Source organism: Ursus maritimus, unplaced genomic scaffold (genome assembly GCF_017311325.1).
Source record: "Ursus maritimus isolate PB19 unplaced genomic scaffold, ASM1731132v1 scaffold_20, whole genome shotgun sequence".
Taxonomy (NCBI): domain Eukaryota; kingdom Metazoa; phylum Chordata; class Mammalia; order Carnivora; family Ursidae; genus Ursus; species Ursus maritimus.
In genome coordinates this window covers 21,549,144-21,565,093 of record NW_024424453.1, presented here as the reverse complement: position 1 = coordinate 21,565,093, position 15,950 = coordinate 21,549,144, and the positions used below count along the sequence as shown (strand labels likewise).

At 41.3% G+C, this 15,950-nt stretch overlaps 1 protein-coding gene across 4 annotated transcripts in view; it reads left to right on the top strand.

The window, feature by feature from the left end:
• Window positions 1–15,203, top strand: part of LOC103678451 — a 42,182-nt gene extending 26,979 nt beyond the window's left edge. For 2 of the 4 annotated variants that reach the window (XM_008707806.2, XM_008707799.2), the window contains exons 9-11: window positions 3,192–3,298; window positions 13,761–13,923; window positions 14,318–15,203. In XM_008707806.2, coding sequence (XP_008706028.1) covers window positions 3,192–3,298; window positions 13,761–13,923; window positions 14,318–14,453 — 406 coding nt within the window. In that variant the 3' untranslated portion in view covers window positions 14,454–15,203. Of the gene's footprint in view, window positions 1–3,191; window positions 3,299–7,321; window positions 7,622–13,760; window positions 13,924–14,317 lie in introns of those variants that run through there. The other 2 variants (XM_008707815.1, XM_008707822.1) reach the window with 2 other exon arrangements.
• The last annotated feature ends 747 nt before the right edge of the window (window positions 15,204–15,950 follow it).

Genomic DNA, 15,950 nt, shown 5'->3' with positions numbered 1-15,950 from the left:
TTTTATCTTTAAGTATTTGGTAGAATTCACCAGTGAAGACATGTGGACCTGGAGTTTTCTTTAGGGGAAGATTTTTTAACTACAAATTCAATTTCTTTAATAGACAGAAGGCTATTCTGGTTATTTTGGGAGGGGGGGGTGTTAAGATTTGGTAGTTTATTTCTTTCAAGCAATTTGTTCATTTTGGCTGAGTTTTCAAATTTATTGTCTTAAAGTTATTCATAATATTTCCTTCTCATCCTTTTCTTATCTGGAGGATCTGTAGTGATGTCTCCTCTTTTGTGCTTAATATTGATAATTTGTTTTCTCTCTTTTTTTCCCCAATGAATGTGATTAGAATTCTATCAATTTTATTGATCTTCTCAAAGAACTTGCTTTTGGTTATCTCTGTTTTAATTTTTTCAATTTCATTGATTTATACTCTCATTTTTATTATTTCCTTTATTATGTTTACCTTGGGTTTAATATGCTCTTCTCTTTCTAGTTTATTAGGGTAAAAGCTTAAGTTATTGATTTTAAACTTTTTGTTTTCCTAATGTAAATGGTTATATTAACACTAAGCACTTTTTAATCACATTCTGCAAATTTTGACATCATACTTTTATTGTCATTCAATTCAAACTATTTTCTAATTTCCCTTTTGATTCCTTTGACCTATGGGTTATTTAGAAGAGTGCTGTTTAGTTTCCACGTATTTGTAAATTTTTCAACCATTTTTCTCTGGTTGATTTCTAATGAAATTATGCTGTGATTAGAGAACATACTTGTTTTATGGTCCAGATTATGATCCGTCTTGGTAAATGTTCCATGTGCACTTGAGAAGAATGTATATTCTGCTATTTTGGGATGGAACGTTAAGAAATGTCAGTTAGGTCCAGTTGGTTGGCAGCATTATTATGGTTTTCTATATCTTTACAAATTTTCTGTTTCCTTGTTCTGTCAATTATTGAAAGAGGGATAATTGTGACTTTGTATCTCCTTGCAGTTTAATCAGTTTTGCTTTATGGTTTTTTAAAAAGATTTATTTTATTTATTTTTTAGACAGAAAAAGAGCAAGGGGGTGAGGGGAGCATGCAAGCAGGGGAGAGGGGCAGAGGGAGAGAGAGAATCTCAAGCAGACTCCCTGCTGAGTGTGGAGCCCAGTGTGGGGCTCGATCCCAGGACCCCTAGATCATGACTGAGCCAAAATCAAGGGTCGGACGTTCAACCAACTGAGCCACCAGGTGCCCCTTGCTTCATATATTTTTAAGATCCATTGTTAGGTGCAAAACATTTAAGATTAAGTCACTTGATGAATTGACCCTTATTATCATTATGAAATCCCCAGTAATATTTTTCTCTTATCTCTGGTAATGTTCCCTTCTCTGAAATATACTTTGATGAATATTAATATAGCTACTTCAGCTTTCTTTGGATTAATATTAGCATGGTATATCTGTTTTTGTCCTTTTACTTTTAACCTATATGTATTTTTATAGTAACTTCTCTATAACTCAGTTTCCTCATTTGTAAAAATGGGGATAATAATAGTGTCTAACTCAAGAGATTGTTATAGGGTTAAATTAGATCATGTATGTATGTGCTATATGTAGTGCATAGGACTCCAGCTAGCACCTCTATACAAATTAGAAAAAGAACCCCTCCGGACAGATAAATTAAAAGACTCATCACCTCTGGCCAGTGAGCCAGAGGAGGTTACCCTTTCTAGGTAATGCTTCAGGTCCCAGAACTTGACAAACAAAGCTTGGCAGATTTCAGCCGCACTCACACCTTTGGAGGGCCCATTTGTGCTAGGCACGAGTGCTTAAGCATGTGGGTGGCCCTGATCACATCTGATGCATAGTGAATGCTCCACAAAACCTTAGCTCATGTGAGGCTGTGTAGTGTAGTGATTGAATCCATCGCCTCTGAAATCAGACTTAGATGTAGAATTGTCGAGTTGGGAAGTTTGTCTTCAACACTCTCCCTTCTCCTTCTAGAACCCCTGCTTCCTCAAGCATCCCTGCTCTCACCCATCTTATCTGAAGGAATGGGACACAGACAGGCAGTTCAGGAAGCCAAAGCCAGACAAGTCCTGATTAGATAGGCTATTTCCTTGGGAGCAAGACCTTTGAGAGGGAGAGTCTGGCAGAACCATTGAGCCCCACCCTTGAATGCTAGGTGCTGAATCAACAGAAAGTGCGTACAGGGAGAATGACCTTGTATTTACTACTGGTCTTAACTGAGATTTCACATCTCCAGTGCATAGTAAGGACTCAAAATTGTTTTATTGAAAGTCATATGATAATTTCTTTCAGAGCAGAGGCCATGTGTTAAATTCCTTTCATCTCTGCAATGTTAGACATATCATATGCATTTAGTCAGCATGCACTCAATATAATAACATTATTGGTACTGCATTTTGCAAGATACTTTCATAGGAACTGCTTCATTCTGTTTTCACCACAACCGTATGAAATAGAAAAGCCAATTTGGGGGCCAATGTTACAGATGAGGAAGATGAGACCCAAGAGGGCACATGGCCTGCCCATGATTACACAGTTGACAGGAGGTAGAAGCTGACCAGGAGCCCAGGCCTTCACCCAGATTCCATGTCCAGTCATGATGCCAGAGATTCTCAAAGACCAGTTGGTAGGCCAGTGCTAGGACATGAAGAAATTTTCAATAATCCTCAAAGAGATTAGAAAAAGAAGATAGTTGGAGTGTTCATTTTTCATAAAGCTAAGCTTACTTAATTTTAAAAGCTATCCTTTATTTTGAGACTATGCCCTTTCTAATTTTGTGTAAAAGTATTTGTTCTTTTATAGTGTTGCTAGATGAGAATTGTTATTTGACATACTAAGAGTTGTCAAGCCAGTCCCCCCAAGCTTTTTGACATCTTACTGGTGTGTGAAATCTAAAAGGCTGGGAATCCCTGCACAATACTACACCATATCTTCTGAATAAATAGATGAATGGAAGATTTAAGGCAACTAAAAGTCTTACTTAGGAGAGGCATCCAAACTAGGGATTAAATTGGAAAATACTGGATTCAATTTCAAATTGGGTCAGTGCATCATCTTTGGAAGGGGGTCAAAGAGAGTGTTGAGGACCTAAGAAGAGAGATCAGACTCCAAAATAAGTGGATTGAGTTTCTTTGAGTAACCATGCTTGGTACAATGCCATTTTGATTTGTCATTTTCTTTGGCCAGCCTGATCACATACTCCGCTCACTTAAGGGAAATTGACCTCGGAAACAATGTCCTGGGAGAAATGGCTGCTGCTGACATACTTGAAGCACTGAGAGCCAGAAAGACAGGTAGAGTGTTTGTGGTTTGTGTCCCCTCCACTTGTCCACATCTACTTACCCCTAAATGCTGTACTGCTCACAGCTTGCTTTACTTTTCTCATTAAATAACTGGCCTGACCTAAGTGACAACCAGGAGCACTGTCTTAAGCCACCTACCCTTGTGTCCATTTGCTCAGTGATTTGCACAGAGTTCAAGAACTTTTATGATGTCATATGTCGTCTTTGACCTAAGCACAGTAGTTTTCTCTTATGCATGGGGGACATGTTCCAAGACCCCCAGTGGATGCCTGAAGCTGCAGATAGGACCAAACCCTATATATACTAGGGTTTTTTTTCCTATGCAAACATACCTACGAGAGTTTAATTTATAAATAGGCACAGTAGGAGATTAACAATAATAACTCGTAGTGAACTGGAATACTTAGGACAGTACACTGTAACAAAAATTATGTGAATGTGGTCTCTCTCTCTCAGATATCTTACTGTACCGTACTCGCTCTTCTTCTTGTGATGATGTACGATGACAAAACCTGCGGGAGGAGACGAAGTGAGGGGAATGACGCAGTAGCATTAGGCTACTATTGACCTGCTGATGATTCCTCAGAAGGAAGACCATCTGCTTTCTGACCATGAGTAACTGGAGCTGTGGAAAGAGAAAGTGCAGATTAGAGGAGGGCTACTGTAGGAATATTCTCTGAGGACCCTCTCCTAGTCTCTATTCTCCCCCACAACGCAACCTGCAGATATTTCTCCAGACAGCAATTGGAAAACTCAAGCAACATCCCTTATAAGATTCTGACATGCTTGCTGGACCCTCAGAGATTGCTTAAATTGTGATTGACGTTGGGGAGAGCACGAAGGGCCCTTTAAGACCATATAATCCTTTGAAAATGAGAGAATCACATAAGGAATGAGTTATTTATTTAACATTGGCCAACCCTGCCCTCCTCCTTTCATTAATATGCATGACCAGAATTAACGATAGCCATTCTTACTGCTAACAAAGAGAAGATGAGAGAGTGGCATTTAAAATAAAGCTCAATGAAAGACATTGTAAGCACATGTAAACATCCAAATTCAGTGTTTAAAAAGGGGGAAAGAGCGCCTCGGTGGCTCAGTTGGTTAAGCGTCTGCCTTTGGCTCAGGTCACGATCCTGGGACCCTGGGATCGAGCCCCACAACAGGCTCCATGCTCAGCGCGGGGAGGCTGCTTCTCCCTCTTCCTGCCTCTCCCCTTGCTTGTGCTCTCTCTCTGTCAAATAAATAAATAAAATCTTTAAAAATAGTAAATAAATAAATATGGGGAAAGACTTCTGTAAGACTGATGAGTCACAGACCTGTACCCCTGAAACTAATAATACATTACATGTTAATTAATTGAATTTAAATTTTAAAAAGTGGGGAAAGAAGTCTAGGTGCAGTATCTGGCAGGTTACGTGAAGAAAATTAAGTAGTGCAAGCGTTGGCCTTTATCATTTTTTCGATAAAATGACCTTAGAGACATGGCATAGTTTTACATTGCCTTTTTCCCCTCACACTGGCAGTTCTAGAGAGAAGAGTTACAGCATTACTGTCTACTGTGTTGCCATATTTATTCTGAAACCACTGCATTGTCATTTCTTCACAGCCAACCAAATGATCCCAAGATTTTTGAATTATCTCTTCATTTTGGAGAAACAGAACATCTACTTCCTAGTCCATTTGAGTTGAATTCAAATGCAATGGAATTATTCTTTTAAAATGAATTTAAATTGAACTTTAAGCTTAATAAGCTGAAAGCAGGTTATGACTTCATCTGGTTTTCCTTAGCACCGAGGTCACTTTCTCACTATAGGCTGTGGCAGAAGACATTAAAGGCTGCAGGCAGTCTTCGGATCATTACTGTAGTGAGTGCTAATGATGGACAGTCTCAGCTGATTTGACAGAAAATTATTCTCATTGAGTACTTACTTGGAGCTGCAGAATATTGTGCTTGCTTAGTAAATGGTTCAGTTTGCATAAATGGGGAAGATAATGATGAAATAACCACCTGAAAATACAGCTTCTCATTTAAAAAGCATTAAAAAACAATTTCTAGTTCAAGAAAGCGTTTTTCCTCAAATATAGTAGTATATATCATGAGTAGCTTGAATGCATCCACATTTTGAACCAAAATAATTATGGCATGTTTCTGATGGAGCACTTCAGGTTGTTAGTTTGAACGCCAAGAAAGACTCCTCAGCAGGGTTAGCTGGTTGGATTCTATAGGGAAATCTCTTGCCATTTAGCCTTAATGGCATCCTTTTAAACATTAAAAGCAAATAATATCACTGATTATAGAACTAATGTTCTTCTTTTGATTACTTGTGCCTTCTTATCATTTGCAAGTTAACAAGCTAATTTTTTTTTAAAGATTTTATTTATTTATTTGACAGAGATAGAGACAGCCAGCGAGAGAGGGAACACAAGCAGGGGGAGTGGGAGAGGAAGAAGCAGGCTCATAGCAGAGGAGCCTGATGTGGGGCTCGATCCCATAACGCCAAGATCATGCCCTGAGCCGAAGGCAGACGCTTAACCGCTGTGCCACCCAGGCGCCCCAACAAGCTAAATTCTGATCCTAATTCTACTCTAACAGCCTAAAGTCATTTACTTGTCTACCAAGGAATTCTTAACGAACTACCTTTAATGATGGAACAAACACACAGTGAAAGGTTTCTCAGAAACATCAGCAACGTCATTTGTTACCAAAAAACAAAAAGGTTAGCAGAGGGAGAAACTGCTATCTACATCTTATAAGGTTGGTTGTTTTTTTTTTTTAAGATTTTATTTATTTATTTGAGACAGAGTGAGAGCTAGAAAGAGAGAGCACACACACAGGGAGAGGGAGGGAGAGAAGCAGACTCCCCACTGAGCAGGAAGCCTGGGCGCAGAGCTCAATCCCAGGACCTGGGATCACGACCTGAGCTGAAGGCAGATGCTTAACCAACTGAGCCACCCAGGCGCCCCAGGGTTGCTTTTTTACTAATTAAAACAAACAAACAAACAAAAAAACAGAAGACTTCAGGATCATTTCATTTATCCATTCTTATTTATCTGTTTATTTCAACATAAATTTATTAAATGCTACAGAATAAGGCAAAAGGGCCCACAGACCACTGAGCCAAATGCAAACAGGCTCATTAAGTGACCCACCCTGAAATAGCCATAGGCCCTAACTGACCAATTACAACCAGGCACAATTCCTAAGATTACCAAAAAAGGGAAAATTCCATACATTCCCTGCTTCCTCACTCTGCCCTATAACTGTGGTGCCTACCACTGCCTCTTAGCAGACAGTCTCTCCTTTGCTGTCCTGTCCACCACTCCCTTGCAGTGTATTCAGTAAACTTTTATCTCTTTTGTTCTGCCTTGGGTGAATTCTTTCACCACCCATGCTGCCAGCCTGCGGAGCACCCCATATTTGGTGGCCTGCACATCTGATTGGGACACCCCACAAATGCCAGGCCTTGTTCGAGTTGAGCAGTGAATCCCTACTTTCATGGGTCTTACTTCCTAGTGAATGACAGACAGTAAACCAACTATAAAGAGAAATAAAATATATTTTATTGTATATCAGATGGGGATCATACTTAAGGGAAAAATAAAGCAAGAAAAGGAGATAACGCATGTATGTCAGGGGATGGGGAGTTTATTTAGGCTAGCCGGAGAAGGCTGTATTAAGAAGAAACATTTGATCAAAGACCAGAAGATGTGTGGCAGCAAGCCATGTAGATATCTGGGAAAAGAGTGGTCCAGGTAAGCAGAACAGCAAGTGCAAAGGCCTATGGCAGGAGGCTGGCTGGTGTGTTCTAAAAGCAGTATGGAAGCCAGCATGGCTGGAGTGGAGTGAGAAAGAATGGGAGAGGAACAGGACCAAAAAATTCCAAGAAGTAAGCATGGAGGGAAGAGGGACTTCCAGGCAACTATGAGGACTTTAGTTTTTAACTTTACTGAGGTGGAGAGGCATTTGAGATTTTTGAGAGGAGTGACCCAATCTGACCCACATCTTAACAGGATTATTTCAGCTCTAAGTTGAAAATAGATTCGAGGAGAGGTGAGGACAAAAGAAGGAAGACCAGTTGGGGAGTTGTCTCTGGAAAAATTAAACAGAAACTTTCGGCAGACCCAGGACACCCAGCATTGCAGAGAATAAGGGTGATGTAAGAAGCTGAAAAGAAGAGGATTAGGGAAAATTCTACACACTGAACACTTGGGACTCCGCCTCTACCGTGACCAGAGCCACTTTGTCTGCCCTGTTTCTGGAGCCTGATAGCCGTGTAGAAGACTGGGGTATTCTTTTTTTTTTTTTTTTTTTTGAGAGAGAGAGAGAGGGAGCACGTGCATGCAAGAGCAGGGGCAGCGGGGGTGGGCAGAGAGAGAGGGAGAGAGAATCTTAAGCAGGCTCCACACACAGCACAGAGCCTGACACAGGGCTTGATCTCATGACCCTGAGACCATGACCTGAGCCAAAATCAAGAGTCGGATGCTTGGGGCACCTGGGTGGCACAGCGGTTAAGCATCTGCCTTCGGCTCGGGGCGTGATCCCGGCGTTATGGGATCGAGCCCCACATCAGGCTCTTCTGCTATGAGCCTGCTTCTTCCTCTCCCACTCCCCCTGCTTGTGTTCCCTCTCTCGCTGGCTGTCTCTATCTCTGTCAAATAAATAAATAAAATCTTAAAAAAAAAAAAAAAGAGTTGCTTAACTGACTGAGCGATCCAGGTGCCTGTGGGGTATTCTTTGATAGACGGAATAGCCCCAGAGAAAGGAACAACAGGTGCTGACTCATGGCCATGCCCTCATCATTCAAAAAAGCCCAGCAGGTAAGCAAGCCCTGCTCATACAGAAGAGCTTCCCATCAGTGTTTGGATGCCTCATGCTTCACTGTGAACGGAAATCTGAGAACTTCCCCCCGTAAAACAGAAGATAATGCTTCTGTGAAACAAGAACAGGATGTTATGAAAAAAGAATAATTGGGAAAATAAGAAAAAGTTCTTCGCAAATAAAAATGATAGCCAAAATAAAAATTTCAAAACAAATGTTAAAAGATGAAGTCAAGCAAGTCTTTAAAAAGTAGAACAAAAAATTGATGAGAATATATATAGAGGATCAGTCTGTGGACACCAGCATTTATTTAACTCATAGTTCAGAAAGAGAGAAGAAAGAAAAGTGGGGAGAGGGCATTATCAAATAATTATCAAATAAATCAAGAACTTTCCCTGAACCAACAGACATAAATCTGCATATCGAAAGAGTCCATTGAGTGCCCAGCAACAGTGAATGATAAAAGTTATATCACCATGGCATTTAGAACACTAGGAACAAAAGGGAGATAAATACTGTGTATTCCATTGGAAGGACTGAGAATCAGAATGACATCAGACTTCTAACTGGAAGCTAGAAACTATGGGGCACTGACATGACAACTCTGTGAGAACTCTATACATTCCCAACTCCTAACCAAGTATGACGATAAAGTAAAGATGTTTCTAGCACACAAGAACTCAAACTGGGCCTCCTCTGTTTCCTAGGAAGCTCCCAGAGAACACACTTGAGCAAAATGAGAGGGAACCACAAAGATGAAGAATGCGGAATCCAGAAATCAGGAGAATCAATATAGGAAAGTAGAAAAGGAAATCCCAGATGATGGTTGAGGGCCAGAACTAGTCCAAATTGGAGCCGAAAAATAGAAGACTTTGGGAAGGAGGAATACCGCAGTAAAAACTGAATAGAGCGTTGGAAATACTTAAGTATTTTGCAAGAAATATGGGTATATGACAAATAAAAGAAATTGGGGGAAATACTTAGAATAGGTACACAGAAAACAATGCAAAGGAAAAATTGAGACAATTATTAACTCAAACAGAAGAAAATTATATAAGTGGGGTACCTGGCTGGGTCAGTCAGCAGTGTGTGTGACTCCTGATGTTGGGGTTGTACATTCAAGTTGGGTGTAAAGATTACTTAAAATAAAATCAGAGGATTTGAAATAAGGCAGTAAATCTCATGAAAAACACCTGAGTGAGTTAAAAGTGGTTGTCTCTGGAGAAGAAGACTGGGGGTGTCGAGGGGAAAGGCAAGGTTCTGTTGTTTTTCATTATGAACTTTTTAGCTCTATTTAATTTTTTAGCTATATGTACGCATTACTTTGTTTATATTTTTAGAGAATTGAAAAGTGGACCGCTTTCTACCATGTGATTCTTTGTTATATAATTCCATGTCAATATCTAACACTACCTCTCTTTTTCAGATTTTATTTATTTGAGAGAGAGAGGGCACTCGCGCAAGCACGAGTTGGGGGAGGGGCAGAGGGACAAGCAGACTCCCCACTGAGTGCAGAACCTGACTTGGGGATCGATCCCAGTGCCCCAAGATCATGACCTGAGCTGAAGTCAGACGCTGAACTGACTGAGCCACCCAGGCAGCCCAGTATCTAATACTATCTTTAATCACCTCAGCTTCCACTAAGGAGTTGGAGGCCTCACACACTATATAGAACCTTGATGAATGGCTAGAGTTTTATAAAGAGATAAAAAGGATGACCAAAAGTGTGGTGTTCAGGGAATGTGACAGTCTTTTGTGGGTGTGGCTGTCTCGTGAATCCTCTGAGACCTCAAGCTGGCCCCCATACCACACTGCTGGCCCCATTTGAAGTGGTTTCCAGCCCCCAACACTCCTCACAGCCTGAGCCATGCATCTCCCTCCTGACCTTCACACTGGTCAAGACGTTGGGCCTTGTTTTCTTTTTTTTTTTTTTTTTTTTTAAGATTTTATTTATTTATTCGACAGAGATAGAGACAGCCAGCGAGAGAGGGAACACAAGCAGGGGGAGTGGGAGAGGAAGAAGCAGGCTCATAGCGGAGGAGCCTGATGTGGGGCTCGATCCCATAACGCCGGGATCACGCCCTGAGCCGAAGGCAGACGCTTAACCGCTGTGCCACCCAGGTGCCCCATGGGCCTTGTTTTCTTATTGAAACTCCTGTCTTCCTCTACGTTTGAGCCTGTCTTCTTTTTTTCAACCCTGAGGTTTGTTTTTCTCCCTGACGATGATTTCTTCCTATTTGCTATTAAATTCTGCATCAGTTAGAGATGATATTTGGCTGCATGGAATAGGACCAGCTATAGTGGCTTAATCAGGAAGAGGAAGACAGAGTGGGTACAGACACGCCCCAACATCATTCCTTTCTCTTTCTCCACTGTCAGCCTCAGCAGGTGGTTTTATCCTCATAGCTGTAAGGTGGCTGCTTCACTGAGAGCCTCCCATCTCCATTCCAGACCAGAAGAAGGAGGAAGGGACGAGGAGGAAGTACTGGTACCTGTATGAGGAAATGGCAGAAGTCCCCAGCATACTTATGCTCATTTCCAGTTGGTCAGAAGCATGTCACATGCCCATCCCTAATTTTTAGCTGAGCACATTGCTGCCCTAAGAAAAATCTGAGCTCTGTTAGAAAATAAGCTCAGAAAAGTTATTAGTCAGGAAACTTGAAGTATTTGCCTCAAGCTCCTTTAGATGATGATTGATAGGTCAGCTGGTCTACACTAGACCTGGTCAAAGGCCTTTGAACGCAGTGACCCCTCCGGAGTGGCCCAAGTGAGACACCAGGGTCTTTATTAGACATTCCACGTGGCCCCTCAAGTCACCTAGCAGGCCTACATCTGTAAAACCTGCTGCTCTGTAAGGAACCATGGAAGACACTGGGCCGAAATTAGACCCAGGAAACATGAGTGCCTCTCAATCTAGGCACACCCCTGGGAGATGATTGCCTTAGATTTTATTATGGCCCAGCCCCACCCTGAAGTATCAGAGCAATGTTCTCCCTACCACCACACCTTTTTTTGTGATGACCCACAGGATGGAATGTCCCATAGGATAGAATGACCACACCAAGTACCAATAAGCACTGCTCACCAAAGGAAAACATCCAAATAGGACGCTGATGTTGCTTACCTTCCAGGCACATATGTACCACCAAAGCAAGCCCTCAGTGACACGGTTTCTGGCCCTTTATAAGTCCTGAAATTAAAAACTATATTGTCTTATACCTCCAGGTCCCTTGTCCATATTCATCCACCTTCCCCTCCACTACCCTTTACTGTGCCCGGCCTGATTTGTTCCCACACCCTGACAGCCATTTTCATGTTTCAACCTCAGTTGACCCTCTGGAGGGTCATGCAGTACTATTTTTAAGTACTTATTTTTAAGTACTTATTTATAGTACATACAGTACTATTTTTAAGGTTCTTATTTTTCCTCTCGACCATATTTCCTACCTACCTTTCTGCTTCTGGCCTCTTCCTGGTGTATCCTGACCTCCAGAAACTACAGCTTGCAGGGCCACAGAGGCCCTACAAAAAGGATCCGGACATCTGGCTAGATGAGAAACAAAAAGGGGGAGAAGGGCAGGCGCCATGGGAAATACCAGAAGGATGGGTTGACACAGGCTCTCCAAGTGGCATGCTAGGTATTTAAGTCTTATTATTCTGACCCCAATTTTGATGTGTGGGAGTCGGTTTTTCCACACACCACCAAGCAATTCCCGAATACTAGCTGGGTGGCCTACAGTTCAACTCAATTCTGACCCTACCTGCCTGGAGATTAGCACCAGATTCCACAGGTTAAGGGCTCAGTCCCACAAGACTGTCCCCTCCCCACCGCCACCACTTCAGACATCAGTAGCAAGTCCAGATTGTTGTGTGGGCTTTCTGACTGACTGGCTATAAATCTGAGGTTCTCATGACCCACTCCTTGGGTTTGATTAATTGGCTAGAATAGCTAATATGACTCAGGAAACCAGTTTATTCACTAGATTGCTGGGTTATTACAAAGGATATTAAAGGATACAAATCAATAGCCAGGTGAAGAGATACAGAGGGCGAGGTCTTGAACAAAGCAGCTCTGTCCTCATGGAGTTTGGAGCCCAACATGGTGGCACATGGAAGCATTCTGGTTTCCCAACCTGGAAGCTCTTTGAATCCTGTCCTTTGGATTTTTATTACATAGGCATGATTGATTAAATCATTGGCCATTGGTGATTGATTCAACCTCTGGCCCCTTTCCCCTCCCAGGAGAATCAGGAGTTAAGACTGACAGTTCTAACCCTCCATTTATGCTTGGTTCCCCTGGCAACCAGACCCATCCTCAGGTGCTGTCCAAAAGTCTCCTCATTAACATAAACTCAGGTGTGGTGGAAAGGGGCTCCTTATGAATTACAAGGTACCCATTTCAACCTTTATGGCTCTAAGGCATTTTCAGGAGCTGAGAACAAGGGATCCAGTATAGTTAACAGGGAGTGTTATATTAGCATCAAGTGTACAATATAGTGATTGAACAATTGTGTATCTTACTCAGTGCTCATCGTGCTAAATGTACTCTTTAATCACCATCACCTACTTTACCCATCCCCCCACACACCTAAGAAACCAAGAGATGCACCCATTTCTCTTATTGTTCAGGAAATGCCAAAGGTTTTGGGGGCCGTGAACCATGAACAAAGACCAAATATATATGAGAAATCTGAATAATCTAAATGTATATTTCTTATAAATCACAATATTGCTGGTCTTTATAGGAAAATCAGTGAGAAATCTTGGTTTCGAGTGATACAAGACCAACTCAAACTGATCTAAGCACACACACACAAAATTGTTGCCCCATATAACTAGAAGTCCAGGGGTGGTTCTAGGCACAGGTCCAGCTGGATTTAGGGGTTCAAGTAATACTACCTACCTTCATCTCCTGGAAGTTCTGCTTGTGTTGACTTTATTCTCAGGCAGGTTCTTCCTACAAAGTAGCATTTTGGGCAGCACTGACCATAAGTTTACATTGTACCCATTTAATCTCAAGAAAGAGTCTTTCTGCTGATTTCACTGGACCATCACGAGTCACACCTATTAACCATTCACTGTGCCAGGGAGAATAAATCCACTAATTGGCCAGATCTGTGTTATGTGCCCATCTACCCCTGGAGGACAGGGGAGGGGAACCCCAAAGTAAACCCAAGATTCTGTTCCAGAAAGAAGCTAAAATGCAAGCTGGACAAGCAAAACCAAGAGAGGTCCACCAAACATGAAGAGCCAATAAACTATTAGAGGTGATGAATGACAAGATCAGACTTTCACTTTCAGATGATTAATCTGGAAGTAGATTCCAGGATGAATTTGGGGGTGGGGAAGTCTGAAGCTAGAAAGACCAGTTGGAAGGCTACTACAATTATCCAGGTAAACGTATGATAGTAGGAATGGAAAAGAAAGGACTAGAGTGAGAAGTTACTACAGAAGTAAATTGTTATGGATCACTCACATCAAGAAGATATAAGGAAAAGGTATTAGGTGAGAGGAAGATTGCCCCATTAATAAAAATGTGGGAGAATGCCCCTCTCAGAAGCTAAGACCCAATCCATCAAATGGAGTTGTGAGAGATCCTGCCTATTTACTATTATGTTCTTCCTCTTTCAGGTAAACTCCCAGTCTTAAAAATTATAATCACTCCTCAAGTCTCTTCAGACATCTTCAGATCTGTTTGGAAAAATAGCAAGAAATCTAGTATTACCCATAAAAAGAAGAAAGAGGTATGCTCTTGGATGTCTGTGTCTGCGAGTTACAGCCACCAGGGGATCAGGTGTGTGGAGCCTGGGTACTACACTGGGGTAGATGCTACCCTCAGCAGATGTTGCACTTGATAAAATCATGAGCATTTTGGTTCTAGGTAACAGTATCCTAAACCATCAGTCCATTCTGATGGATGATGATTGTACCAAAGGACAAGTAGTAGGATTCCCTCAAATGTTAGTGCAAACCTTGCCTCCTGTCTTCAGCTTTCCCACTTCCTCCCCAAATCCTGGTTCCTGTTAGCTTATTGTGGGTTTGAAATGGTGAATTTAACTAAACTATTTATGAAACATGTGGGATCTATTAGGTAGGTAATGCTTTACATATGTTTACTCTCTGTTGTATGAAGTTGAACTTCCTTTTTTCTTTTTATAATTTATGATTTTTTGTTCATTATTTCACAGGTTAAAAACTGAATGTGGATGCCATTTATCTTTATGGATGCTATCTATTACCATGGCCAACCGGACATGTGTAAAAAGATATTGCTTGTTCTATAATAATAGTTTTCACTGGAACCAAGCCCCTTTCAAGTTCTAAAATTTGATGACTAATTTATGTAAGTTCAAAGTAGTGTTAATCCTATTATGCTTGTCATTTTCTAAAATGAGGGTTTCAGAAGCTGGCCTTAGTAAATACAGGTAGGATTCTTCTCTGGTGCTTCTCACGTGCATGTGAAATTTATAACTTGAAGGAAGTCACGATCTTTATCTAAGAAAGAAAGAATTTTCTTTTGTAAGTGTATCTATAGTTGGGAACAATAGGCATATTTGGAAATAATCACTTCCTGAAAGACAACATCCCCCCAAATGGGGATCTTCCCCAAATGAGGTAATTTCTAATCACTTTAACCGCCCCCCCCCCAATGAAGATGTCTGCTCCATGGGAAAGAGAAGAGGTGTGATTGACCAACGTACGGATGATAAATTGGATTAGTTGAAAGTTATATAGCATGACAATATGATGCAGGGATGAAAAGTGTGGACTGGGGAATGAAGTGGACTGGAATTCTCGGTGGAAAACTGCTGCTTTCCAGTTGTGTGACATTGGCCAAGTGAGGCTTCACTGAGCCTCAGTTTTTCCTGATAAGATACAGATAAGAATAGCACCTGTCTCATTTGGTGAGCTCTGAATGAGATGACACATGTCAATTTTTGAACAATACTTGTTTCATAGTACGTGCTCAAATATAAATATTAGTGGCAGTTATTGTTGATGTTAGAATTGAATGATTCCAGTTATTTCACTTGGAAAAGCTACACAAGAAAAATAAAAAAGAAGAAAAACAGACTTAAGACCTTTCCATTTCGAAGGAAAAAACAAAACAAAACAAAAAACCCACACAAAAAGCAAGTCTGGTGGGGCGCCTGGCTGGCTCAGTTGGTAGAGCATATGACTCTTGATCTCAGGGTTGTGAGTTCAAGCCCCACACTGGGTGTGGAGCCTACTCAAAATAAAAAATAGAGAAAGAAAGAAATGAATGCACATAAAAAAAGGCAAGACTTATTCAACTATGTACAAATCAAGTTCTGGCAAGTCTGTGGAACCAAACTATGTGAAGGTGAGGATGTTTATAGTCAATTATGTTCACCATTAAATATCTTAGCATCTAGCTAGGAAGATAAGATCCTCATATGTTAAAAGTAAGTAATAACAGAGTGTGAGAGTTGAAATAATATAACAGATCTTCAGAACTTCTATATCCGGTATATGAGGCCTCCTAAGAAATTGTACCTGCTTTAAAAAAAAAAGCGATTTTCAAATTTGCCACTGACATCCACTGGGTGGGAGTATAAGATCTGTGTGCCTCTTTAGAAGTCTTTTTTTTTTTTTTTTTTTAAAGATTTTATTTATTTGAGAGAGAGAGAGCATGGGGGGGTGGCGGGGAGGCAGAGGGAGAGGGAGAAGCAGACCCCCTGCCGAGCAGGGAGCCTGATGCGGGGCTTGATCCCAGGACTCTGGGATCATGATCTGAGCCAAAGGCAGATGCTTAACCATCTGAGCCACCCAGGCGCCCCTTGAATTCTTTTGACATTG